The 12,666-nt window shown below is 35.9% G+C and overlaps 1 protein-coding gene across 3 annotated transcripts in view; it reads right to left on the bottom strand.

Annotated features, from left to right (window-relative positions):
* The window catches only part of OSBPL1A (oxysterol binding protein like 1A), a 222,336-nt gene that overhangs the window by 120,219 nt on the left and 89,451 nt on the right, over positions 1-12,666 (bottom strand). For all 3 annotated transcript variants that reach the window (XM_019656152.1, XM_019656153.1, XM_019656154.1), the window contains one exon: positions 2,880-2,986. In XM_019656152.1, the coding sequence (XP_019511697.1) occupies positions 2,880-2,986 (107 nt within the window). The remainder of the gene's footprint in view (positions 1-2,879; positions 2,987-12,666) is intronic.

The following is a 12,666-nucleotide window of genomic DNA, read 5'->3' as shown; positions in this document are numbered from 1 at the left end:
GCACAATACGGTAATATTGTATGTCAACTGTATTTTAATAATAAAACGTTTAAATGGAAATCACAAGAGTAGTTACTTCACAGTAACTAAATCACAATAATATTAGTAGAGATATTTTGAACTCAATAAAAATAAAAATTTGGCATATCAAAAAAATAATAATAATAACCACAAGGAACGAAAGAGAATTCAAAAATCATTAGCAGGACTGTTCCATTTCATCAAAAACAGAGTGCTATAAACATTATCCCCTTAAGGCACCTCTCTGTTAAGGCACAGAGTAATTAAACACACACAAGGACAATCCTGAGGCACCCCGAAAAGATACAATTAAGTTTAAAAAATTTAGCTTAAGAAATAAATGTGTAACATTTAGAATAACTGTTTTGTCGCCCTGGGGGCTGGGATCTCTTACATCTATTGGGTCTCTAACATTGTGCCAGGTACTACACAAAGTGTTTTGCCAATATGATCTCATTTACTCTTCAAAACACTCTGTTTTGGTTGGTCATCATTTTGAAAAGGAGATTGTATTTTAAAACTGAGGCAAAGAGAGATTAAACAGCATTGCCAAGAACCAGATGCAGGTCTAAGTGCATTTAAAGCTTATGACTGCTCTTTTAATAAAATTTCCAGATAATAGAAATATAATTTATGATGCCAGATAAGTAAGGCATTGTAGTACATAATTATTCCACTAGGACCTCAATTAAGCTATAAAATTCCTATGTTGTAATTTTTAGCCATTTGAAAGACTAACTTCAATGATGCCATTTATCTTTCAAGTATTTTTAAGGCTTTCTCATTGTCTATAATCTATTTCTCAGAAAATCCATGTTTTCTACCAAGGGTCTCACAGAGTTGATGTTTCATAGAATTACTGAAAAGGAATCTTCAAGACACTCTAAAAGTTTGAAGCAATAAATGCCATTTACTAAAGGAATACTGTGTGCCACGCAAAATGCTAATACTCTCTATATACACATTACTCATCTATACACATTTGATCTCCACATGCGACTCTGAGGTGTCTCTATATTTTTTTATTTTACAGAAACTCGTACCCAAGGTCCCACAATTGACAGTTGAAAGAGGTCCATTAGACTTGGAGACTAGTGCTCCTATCAACTTTCTATGTGTCCTCCCTTATCTAAAAGATGAAGATATCCAAGTTCAAAGAGGTTACGTAGCCCATCATCACTTAAATAATAATAAGGATGGAAACAACACAATCATTCCATAAATAGTCAAATTTCCTTTAGATACCACCACCTCCTCCCAAAATGAGATAAATCCAATGTTAAAGACACAAAAGCTCCAAATGCCATCAGCGGAAAGAGGTCACGAGCGTTAGTTAGCATCCTTCAACAACATCTGTTGACTTTGACTCCAGGCTGACCTGTCAGGAACCATGCTAAGCATTTTGCTTATATTACACTATTTAATCCTCATGACAAATGTAAGAGGCTAAAAGAGGTTAGTCTAAACTTTAGGCTAATACTCTTGCACATCTATAGATTTTCAGAGAGGTGAATACCTAGGCTACTTTTTAAGCAAACAGTTTAAAATTTAGTACAGGTTGGCTTCTCCAGTAATTAAATTACTTCTACTCCAGTGTTCACCCTAAAACTATACAGCTCTTAAAAAAAAAAAAAAGTTATCAATATATCCATCAGGTACCACATAAGAGATGTGAATGAAATTTGGTTTTACAATGTACTAAATACTACCTGAATCCCATGACATCACAATTTGCAATGCTATCATCCTCCTATTTAGATGACTAAATCATTCCTAATTTAAGTAAACTAGAATATGAAATCTACAAACCGCCAAAAACAGAAATGCTGACAAGGGATGTTTTCAAACAATATTAGAAGACTCAACTGTAAAATGTTTAAACAATTACATGTGTTTTCCTGCATTAATTGAATTCTGTTGAAAGACTTTCTATAGGTTTGTTTTAAATGAATTCAGATTATTTACATATTCTTGAAATTAAATATATGGAATTTATGGTTAATAAACGTAGCATTTAAAAACTTTTATATGACTTCACAAGGCTTTCATTCTAGTCATGGCAAAATAAAATTTTAGATGTTTATATACAAGAAAAACATAATAAAACCATTTTCATCTATCTTGTTTTACCAAAACCTAATCTCTAACCAAGTGGTGCATAAAAATTGTGATGAGAATAAGAAGTTTGGTGTCTTAATCTAAAAAGTTGATTGTACATATGTGCAGAAATTAACAAAAGGGGAAGGAAAGCCTATTGCTACTTGACTTACATTAAAATCATAAAAATGGGGGAAAAACATAAAACAAGAAAAATTCTAGTATAAGCAACCCAAACACATCTTTACAACTTTTCAGTCCTTAGAAAAAGAATTACTGATGAGTAAGTATACTACTCTTACATTTGGAAAAGCCAACAGCAAATTTTTCAATCAGAGAGAGCAAGGGAAAGAGCACAAAAAAACATTTATTGCATTGAGCTCAGTGTACATGGGTAAGTATAACAGAATTTTATTTTCTAAATAAAAGCATTATTTATTTTTCATATAAAGACCTGTGGTTTCTAGAACATTGCACCTTACTGAAATGTTCCAACAACCCTGAGTCGAACAACTTTAAAACATACTTGTTAAATAGGGCTATACAAATCAATTAGATGATATGAACAGAAGTTATTTCAGAATCATCCTGCTTAATCAAGAATAAATAAATTCTAAATTTTGGTGAAGAATGAAGCTTTCATTTCCTTTGTTAAGACTATTTTCTCCTACCGTTAGACATTTTGAAAGCAATGACTTATTGGATGATCCAGTATGTGACACTCAAACAGTGGTTAAAAAATTCAATTGCACACTACCTACCCCTTCTTGTTTAGTGAAGAGATTAAGGCAATCACTCAAGGCTACACAAGTGTCTCTAGAAGCTTCAGCGACAACTTCAACTTTCTGAAGAAATGATGGAAGCATCTCTATAAATAAAAAAAAAGTAAATCAAATGAGTGGGATTTTAAGTAATCAAAGTAAACTAAGACAACAAACATATTTTTATTTCTACTAACTTCATGTTTTCTTCCAGCTGCTTTAAACAAAGCATACAGTGTGTTCCTTGGGCATCATTATTAAGCATCTACTGCACGCAGGGCACATAAATTGGTACAGAAAAAGAAAGGATGAAGCCCTTGTCCTATAAAGGCAAGACATATATCCTACAAGGAGAATAAAGTTTATAAATAATAATATAATGTTTAAGAAAAGCAGCTGGCAAGAAGGACTGATAGCACTAATTATAAAACATTAACACTTCCTTTCATGATATTCTACGCTAGATAAGCAAAGTGCTAAAAAAGAGACAAAAATAATTCTGTAGTTGACATAATGGCTAACATATCTGAAGGTGGCATTAACTCAACTTTCTCTAGTTCTTATTTGGATAAATGTTTGGCATAAATAGGTCTTTTCACTGTCAAAATATGTCCCTGTGGAGTTTCAGTATCTCTTAATATATGTTTAACTTGGGAGCAAAGAAATGGTAATACAGTTGGCTCTCCTTGTCAACAGGTTCTACAGCCAAAGATTCAACCAACTGCAGATGGAAAATATTCAGAAAAAAATGTTACAGTGTTGCTGACGTATACCATGTGCAATAGTTAAGCCTATGATGGTTGCGTCTGTACTGAACACGTACAGACTATTTTTCTTGTCATTATTTCCTAAACAATACAGTATAACAATTATTTACATAGCATTTACATTGTATTAGTTATTGTAAGTAATCTAGAAATCATTTAAAGTATACAGGAGGATGCAAGTAGGTTATATGCAAATACTATGCCATTTTATATAAGGGACTTGGGCATTTGCAGATTTTGGTATACTTGGGGTTCCTGGAATCAGGCCCCACAGATACCCAGAGGGTGCTGTATTAGTATCTTCCCAGGTCCCCTAAAGAAAATCTCAATCCATTTATCCATTATAAGAAAACAAAACAAAAAACAAACAAACAAAAAAGAATGCTGGCAAAAGAAAGCTGCAAAATGCACACACATCACTAAAAAAACAAGTGAAATGTCATATCCTGTCCAGATTAATTCGAGAGAAATGCACTTAGTTGAAAAAGTTTGGGACTTTATGTTAATTATACATTAAGATCCTTTAAATTGTTCCCTTCCATCAAATAAAAATCATAACATTAAAAAAGCTTTTCACAAAAAAAGTAACTTAATAGGAGAACGACAAATTGGTAGCATCCTTTGTATTTCAAATAACCCTGATTTACTTAAAACACTGTCCTGAAAACACAGTAAACAAGGTAAATAAACAAAAGCAATCAAGTAAATCCAAATGCCAGCAATTTGCAACTAGGCCATAAAACAGTGGGTCCATCAAAAAACAAAAATTTTCAAATAAGAAATAGAAAGGAAAATGAAATCTACCAAGAACACATAACAAATTATTTTTGGTCTTATTTTCTAGGTGATAAAATTGCGATTATTCTTTTTTTTTTTTAACTTCCAAATTTTCCATATAAATGTGATTTATTATAGCAAAGAAAAGTCCTTTTCCTGGAAAAATTATTTATCAAAGCTCCTAAGGCAAAAGTGGGCAACAAAAGGAAAAGGTCAGAGTGAATGAAGGTATAAAACAACCTTTCATTAATATGTGGATATAAAGACCAAGTGACATTTTATCGTATTTTTCATCTTATGTTACAGTTTCCTAGTGTTAGCTACTCTTAATAACACCCAAATGACTGAAAATTACTGTAATCTAAAATAAATTTGACTTTACATACTTTATTTTTCATTTCAAATCTTAAAAACACTTTGTGAAGATTTATTCTGTATTTAGTTGCTAAACTGCGAATGAGAATACCGTATGCTGGATGCCATAAGACTTAAATAGTACCTCAACAGATGTCTCATACAGAGCTGCGGACTGCGTACTAAGAGGAAAGACACAGGGAAAAACAGACACTGCCTCTGCCTTCCATAAATGTTCTGGGTAATCTAGTAATTTTCCACTTTTATGGCACAAATGATAGGACGATGGAAGCATAGTCATTCACGGATGTATTGCTTTTATTAAATGCCATCATATGCTTAATCATCTCCAATTTTATCTCCGTTTTAGATGTTTCACACTTTAGATACATGTTAATTAGCAGAGAACAAACACTAAATATCAAAATAAATTTTAGGAACACTTACAAGTTTTTAAAAAAAAGTGATTCCACAAGCTTTCAAAAGACATTCCAAGAAATATTTAGTAAGGCAAGTTTTTATAAGAATCCATTATTGAGAGAGTGCCAAATTCATTTGTTGCAGAGTCAAAAGTTACCTAATCTCTCTGACAATCTAGTGTTTAAACAAGTTGTTGAAATTAATATTAGCTTGCACAGTAGCATGGTGTAACAATGGATGGACTTTGGCAGACACAACAGTGCAGGGCATTGGGTCCAGGCGGGTCACACTGGCATGCTTCTTATATAATGATGTTTGCTTATGGTTATATAAAAAGAAAGAAAATGGCTAAGCTTCTAGAAAAGTTACCAACTGAGAATCACTGCAAATATGTCTTAGCCAATTAATATTTAGAGACTAAGCTGTAATGAATAAACGTAAAATGGCCAGTATGTTACCTTAATTGGCCTACTACATGAATTAGAAACTTAATTTTGAGGAAAAATTGTTATTTTTTGTACTAAAATTATTTTTGAACTCAAGAAAGATGTTAGAAGAACATATGTGAGAAGCTTATCTTTACAGACATGTATAAAAAGCTCACAATCTGTCATTTTCATGATACAACTGTACAATTTTTATTTGGGTAAGTTTTAAAACTATTAAGGAAACACTTGTTTCTTGTTATGTTAACAAATTAAGCCCTAATAGAGATGACCTCTATTGTTCTCCTAATATAGAAAATGTCCACATTCCTCAGCCTAACATTTAAAACACTCCATAAACTGAGTCAGTTTCAGCCAGACTGCTTTCCTGGCAATATTTGTTTTCCTTGAAATATTCTTCTATTTCACTGCCTCCAAACCTTTGTTCAAGATGTTTCCTCGTCCTTGAATGTTGGAAATAATAATTATTCATTTTCACAAGTTTTCCCACTTAACCACATCTAACTGCACCCTGGAACATTTCATGGAGGGAAATAGAGGCATCTGAAACTGAAATCAGCATGGCCAGACAAGAAGTTGTTGCTGTAACTTACAGGAAAACAGCTGTGGCCTAACTAGCGTATTGGTAGGGAAATACAGAGCTGCCAACAACGTAGAGAGATATATCAGAGACATAACACATATGATAGAGCAAGAATTTAAGATGACTCCACGGTTTGGGCTTTGAAAATTGTGTGAATCAGAAATTCATTCTTTGAGCTAAAGAACACAAGAAAGAACATCAGGGCAAGGGGAGAAGGAAAAAATTGACAGGAACAATAAAGAGGATTTCTTTGTCGTGAGTTGGAAACTTCTGTTCTGTTGGGTTGTCAGAAAAGTCATGACGCATTTTTGCAACAAAAAACAGAAAAAATACGTCATGACTTTTCCGACAGCCCAATACATCAATCCCACCCTACCCTTGAATTGTGAATAGGAAACTATGAGGATTTGAACAACACCTTAACTATAAGAGCCAAGCTAATATTATTGTCCTCAACAAATTCTACCTTTCACTGTCCATCAAGGTATAGATCTATAAACTTTTCTAGTTCATAGATCAAATGTTTTGGGGTAAATATTGAATTTTTGCTTTATTCCAGACTCTTTATTAGACAAGAACAGACTCTGGAGCAGGCTTCCTACAGTCAAACCCTGACTTAGGTTTTTATGAGTGTGTGATGTTAGGCACATTACCTAAGCTCTCTGTGCCTCAGTTAGCTTATCTGTAAAATGGACATAATAGTTGTATGTACTACATAGGTAGCTATAAGGAATAAATGAGTTAATATATGTAAAGTACATAGAACAGTGCACAAAAATGCTGTATGTGTTTGCTGTTATTCTAGATAATACAACTTGTGAATTATTGATATGTTTTACATTAGAAAATGGGACAATTGTGGTACCTGGAAAACTAAGTTGACGGGGAACCTTCCTTCAACCCCAACCCAAAAAGCTGTTGAATAAAATAATATATAGCAGAGTTTGAAAGAACAAAATCCCCAATCTGCTAGAAATCAAAAGAGAAGTCAAAGCTGATAAAACAGGCATACGCCAGTGAAGCCTGGGTGGGAAGTCCAAGGGCAGAGGTGGACATCAGCTAGAATACAAACTCAGGGCACTGAGAGCTGAGCCTTCACACCCACCTGAGGCGAGGAGAGGACTCACACAGCAAAGGGCTAAGGCCTGTGTGGGGTTAGACCCCCCAGTGAAACCAAGAATAGAACAACTGTCTTTGGGCTCAGGGAAGCCGTGGAGGACGGCATTGTTCTGCCTATTGTTCTGGGTGGGAAGCATGAGAAATACAAAGTCCTAGCTTGTGCCACACCTAAGTATGAAATCCAATTTTAAAAGTTTTAGCCCATAACCAGAATAACCTTTATATAGCCTCAACAGAAACAGAACAAGACTACTGTGTAGGGGCACTTCCATACACCGGAAGACAGGATAAAACAAGTCTCCCTGAAGATGAGCTTTCAATAAAAAGTTATAATCCACTGTGAGGGAAACAACCCTTCCCCAGGGACATTGGGCAGACAAAACAGAATTGGCTCCACAACTACTTGAGACATAAAACCATTCTGAAACAGGGCCAGCCAAGTGGCTCAGTAGGTTAAGAGCCTGCGCAAGAGTTTGAGCTCTGAGCAACAGCGGTTCGATGCCTGGCCTGAGCTGAGTTGCCGCTGAGCTGCCAACAGGTAGCAGGATTGCTCAGCTAAAAAAATTTAAAAAAAAAATTTAAACAAAAAACGAAAAACATTCTGAAACAGGCTTTAACTTTATATGTTTAAAATATGTGAGATAAAATTAGAAATGTTATATGTAATAACATGTCCCTGTAGAAAAAATTAAAACTTTAAAAACCACCACCTAGAATTTCTACAATTATAAAATACAATCACAAAAATTAGAAAGTCGAAGGATTAAACAGAAAAATAGATCCAACTGAGAAACTCAAATTAGAAAATAAATGTGAGTAATTAATCAGAATGAAACACAGGAAAATCGAAAATGGAATGAAAAACTAAGGGGTGGGAGGTAAGATGAGAAGGTTCGACACATGTCTGTGAGGAGTTCTGGCAGAAGAGAACAGAAAGAAAGAAGCAGCAAAATGTGAAGAGATAATAAGAATCTTCCTAGATTGAAGAGGGATAATGAGTGAGTCTTTGAATTAAAAACAGAGTCCTGAGCATACATAATACATAACAACAAAAGTCAAACCTAAAGACAAAATAAAACTGCAGAACACCAAAGTGACGACTTTGAAGCAAGGAGAGCATTTAAAAAAACGAAAGACACATTGTCTATCAAAAAATCGTCATTAGAATATCAGAAGCCAGAAGTTGGATTCACATCCTCAAAATGCTAATGACTGATAACTATATCCTAACTACAGTGAAATAAAGATTTAGGTAAGACAGGGATTTTACTACTCACAGACCCTCAATGAAAGAATCACTCAAAGATGTACCTCGCTCAGTAAAAACTGAATCCAGAAGAGAGAAGCAGGATGCAAAACCCAATGACCGTGACTGTGGAGTCCTACTGGCTTCTTCCCTATTTTGTTTCTCTGCATTAAGTCCCACTGACTCGTATTTACCTACTTACTCTTCATACTTACTAACTTGACGGAACAAATTTAGTACTTGTTTCTCCCCAAGTTGAAGAGAAATAAGTTATAAATTTATAAGCCAAATAAGCTGGTCACTCATTTTTATCCACTCATTCATTCAAAACATACATACATATACGTGTGTGTGTGTGTGTGTGTGTGTGTGTGTGTGTGATCTCGAGTGCCTATATGCCGTGCACAGTTAAGATGAATAAGATAATCAGCAAATAAAACAAACAAAAATTCCTGCCCTCATGGTTCATATTCTAATAGGACAGGCAGACAATCAGCTACATGTACATATACAGGAAGTTTCATAACTGACAAAGTAAAAAACAAAGCAAGGTAGGAGGTAGGGGACAGCAAGTGTTGAGAGGGGGTTCAAGTGTAGATAGGCTGAAATATCAGAAGGGTCCTGGGAGGGAAGAACAGGCAAACTCAAAAGGGACCTGAAAAGAATTTTAAAAAGAGATGACTCACAAAGGAGAGGAGGGTTAGTGAACTAACAAGACGCTGGCACGCAGGACCGGTACCACACTGGAACAGAAGAGCAAAGGGAGGGTACAGTGTTGCCTAGCCCAGCAGGAGCTGGCGTTATTGGAATGGCCACGGGCCAGGCAGAGGAACCCAGCAGCACTGTCAGACCACAACCCGGCTAGAGGGGGTGGGGATATCCCCCGACCTAAATCTCCCCCCACTCCTCCACCAATCTCCCGACAGGAGCTCCCATTAGCTGAACGACATCAAAAGTCCAAGGGCGAGGAAGCCCTAGTAAGGAAGTCTGTAGCGATCCAAGGCCCAAGGCACCATGCAGGGCAGACAATGAATGTGCAAGAGCCGGAGTGCAGCCAGAGCAGAAAGTCAGAGGTGCTGTTTGGGTTAATACCTGGGGAGGTAAGGGTAGAGAAAAGCCTGTTAGGCAGAGGGGCCAGCACGGGGCGCGCCTGAGGTAGGACGCAGCCCAGCTCTCTGAGGGACAGCAGGCCAGTGAGGCTGGAGAGGAGCAAGCAAGAGGAACTAGGAGATGAGGACAGAGAGGGAAAAGGCGGCTGGCAGGGGCTGTGCGTCTTTAGAAGGACTTCACCTTTCATTCTAAGTGAGACGACCTGAAAGCTAATGGATGCTTTGAGCAAAGGACATCATACACTGATGTTTTAGAACAGCGGTTCTCAACCTGTAGGGCGCGACCCCTTTGGGGGTCGAACGACCCTTTCACAGGGGTCGCCTAAGACCATCGGAAAACAAAAAAATATTTACATGACAATTCATAACAGCAGGAAAATTACAGTTATAGAGTAGCAATGAAAATAATTTTATGGTTGGGGGTCACCACAACATGAGGAACTGTATTAAGGGGTCGCGGCATGAGGAAGGTTGAGAACCGCTGTTTTAGAAGGATCCCTGGGCAGGAATTCTAGGGGCAAGGGTGGAATGGGACAGCCAGTTTAGGAGGCTGTTTTCATAGTCCCTGTGGGAAACAAGGGTGGCAACAGTGAAGGCGGTGGTAAGTGTGTTTGCCTGAAGCCTAAGACTTTGATGGAAGAGTTTTACGTGGATTGGACAAGAGTGGTTTTCCTTTAAGGTTTGTAATCTTTTAGATAACTGAAATGCTTCCATTTTTTGAACCAGGGATTCACTTATATACATCTACTAACATACAATAAAATGTCTGCATTAAAGATGGCACATAATGTATCTTTTCTGGAAAGTAATTTAGCAGTATGTATCAATAGGCTCAAAAATGTTAACATGCTTTCACCACTAATCCCATTTCCAAAAATCCTATAGTAATAAAGTGCTGTGATCAAATATAAATTCACACTACAATTATTTAAAATAGTCAAAAACTGGCTACTACTTAATGGTATATTTAGGCTTCTATGGAAGAACAGATTGACTAGGTGGCCTTCAGGAAGTCTTCCAAAAGCTTTATCAGTTTGGGTGATTGTATCTGCTTTTGCAACGAGGCTTTTGGTAAAGATAAAACAGTAGAGATTTCAAAACTGCACTCTTTGAATGGTGTGTTGCCAATGCCAGATACAGAAATTTTGGCATTCATCCAGAGAGAAATTAGGTTTAAGGTCCACTCATGGAAATGACAGTAGTACTACAACAGAGGACATTTCAGACCAAAGGCACAGTGTTTGGTCAAAAGTGTTTACAGTCATAGGAGAGAATAATTGCAAATAAAGCTGAAAAATCAGGTTGAAATAGGGCTATGAAAGTCCTTAGATGCCATGATAAAGAGTATTTTATTCTATAGTTTCAAAGACCCATAAAAGATTTTTTTCAACACACAAAAAAATTATCAAAAAATTATCTTTCTAAAATTAATCTGGCAAGCAATAATGAAGTATTACACAGATTTTAAGTTGGAAGCGTTCCTGAAAGTCTTCTGATTCACTTCCCTTCAAGGATAGAATTCATGCGGGGAGAAGGGGTCCCAGAAGGCAGGCAGAATAAAGGGCAGGCTTCTGCAGTAATCAGGGTTTGAGGCAATACGGAGTGAGCTATAATGGTAGAAGTTTCAATAACAAGGAAGGGAACTAAGTCATAAAGTTCATAAAATGTTGTGCTAAATTGTCAGACAACGAACAATTTCAACCACAAGATCTGGATTCTGTCCACGAACGTTTTAGTTTTTCATCCAGAGACATCCCTGGCAAACTGCGTAGACAGTCTGGAGCAGGGTGTGTATCTATCCGCTTCCTTTAATAAAACACATGGAGCGAGATGATTCTGTACAATCCCTTGGCATTGAGAGCGATCTTCAATGCTCCGATTCCATTCATGAAATTATCTTAACCTTAGTCACTTGCTATTTATGTAACATGTAGTTTTACTTGTCTACACCAAACTTTCAAAAAATAATGTTTATAATTGTTTGTGTATAAGTCCATTGAATTTTATTATAGATATATGAAATGGGGTTGTCAGATCATAATCAAACATCTCAAAGATCCCAGATGGCAGTGTCCAAAATGAAATCTCTCTTTTTTGGTACTGAATGGTATGCATCTCTTGAAGAGCACAAATGCCATTATTATGAGTGACATGGCATAAAGATAATCTGAACCAAGAGATTTGACTCAAGGTTTAAGAAAAATCTTAATTTGGTTATAGTTCTGATATAATTTCTGTCTTTGGTCCAGGTTAAAGGAATTAATCTTTATATTTCACCTTACTCTGGCCATTTTCTACGTCTTTTAAATGTTAGTGTCTCTTCTCACTTTTGATGGTTCTTGGTAAAGATGGTGTTTTAAAAGTTCACTGATGGTCTTAGTTAAATAACTCTATGAATATACTAAAAACAAAAACAAAAACAAAGCACCGAATGGTATACTTTACATGGTGAATTTTAGGTTATATGAATTATATTTAATAAATCTGTTATTATTTTAAAAGTCCACTGAGGATGAACAGTGCTAGGCAACACAATATTCTAGCCTGCAATTAATAATCAAAATGATTTAACTGCTTTCCTTCCAAAAGCTATCACTGATGATATAAATAATTGTTTGTTGAACTGAAGTAAAGGGACACCTGAGGTACATTTGGACCAATACAGAATACTTATGCTCAAGTACTCTAATATTGACATTTCTTCACATTCTTTGGGCACATGTAAACTAAACCTAGAGTTCACTTAGGGAAACTAGTTCATTATTAAAATGGAAAGTTAATAATATATTCATAGACAACTAAATCAATTATATTTAGAATTTTTTTTCTTTTTTTTAAGGAGGGTGCAGCTCATAGTGGCCCATGCAGGGATTGAACTGGCAACCTTAGTATTATCTGCACCACACTCTAACCAACTGAGCTAGCCGGCACCCTTAAGTCAATTATATTTTAGAGGAGTTATTTAT

This window comes from Hipposideros armiger, unplaced genomic scaffold, assembly GCF_001890085.2.
Source record: "Hipposideros armiger isolate ML-2016 unplaced genomic scaffold, ASM189008v1 scaffold_255, whole genome shotgun sequence".
NCBI lineage: Eukaryota > Metazoa > Chordata > Mammalia > Chiroptera > Hipposideridae > Hipposideros > Hipposideros armiger.
The sequence above is the reverse complement of the archived record's forward strand: the minus strand, read 5'-3'. Positions and strand labels throughout refer to the sequence as shown.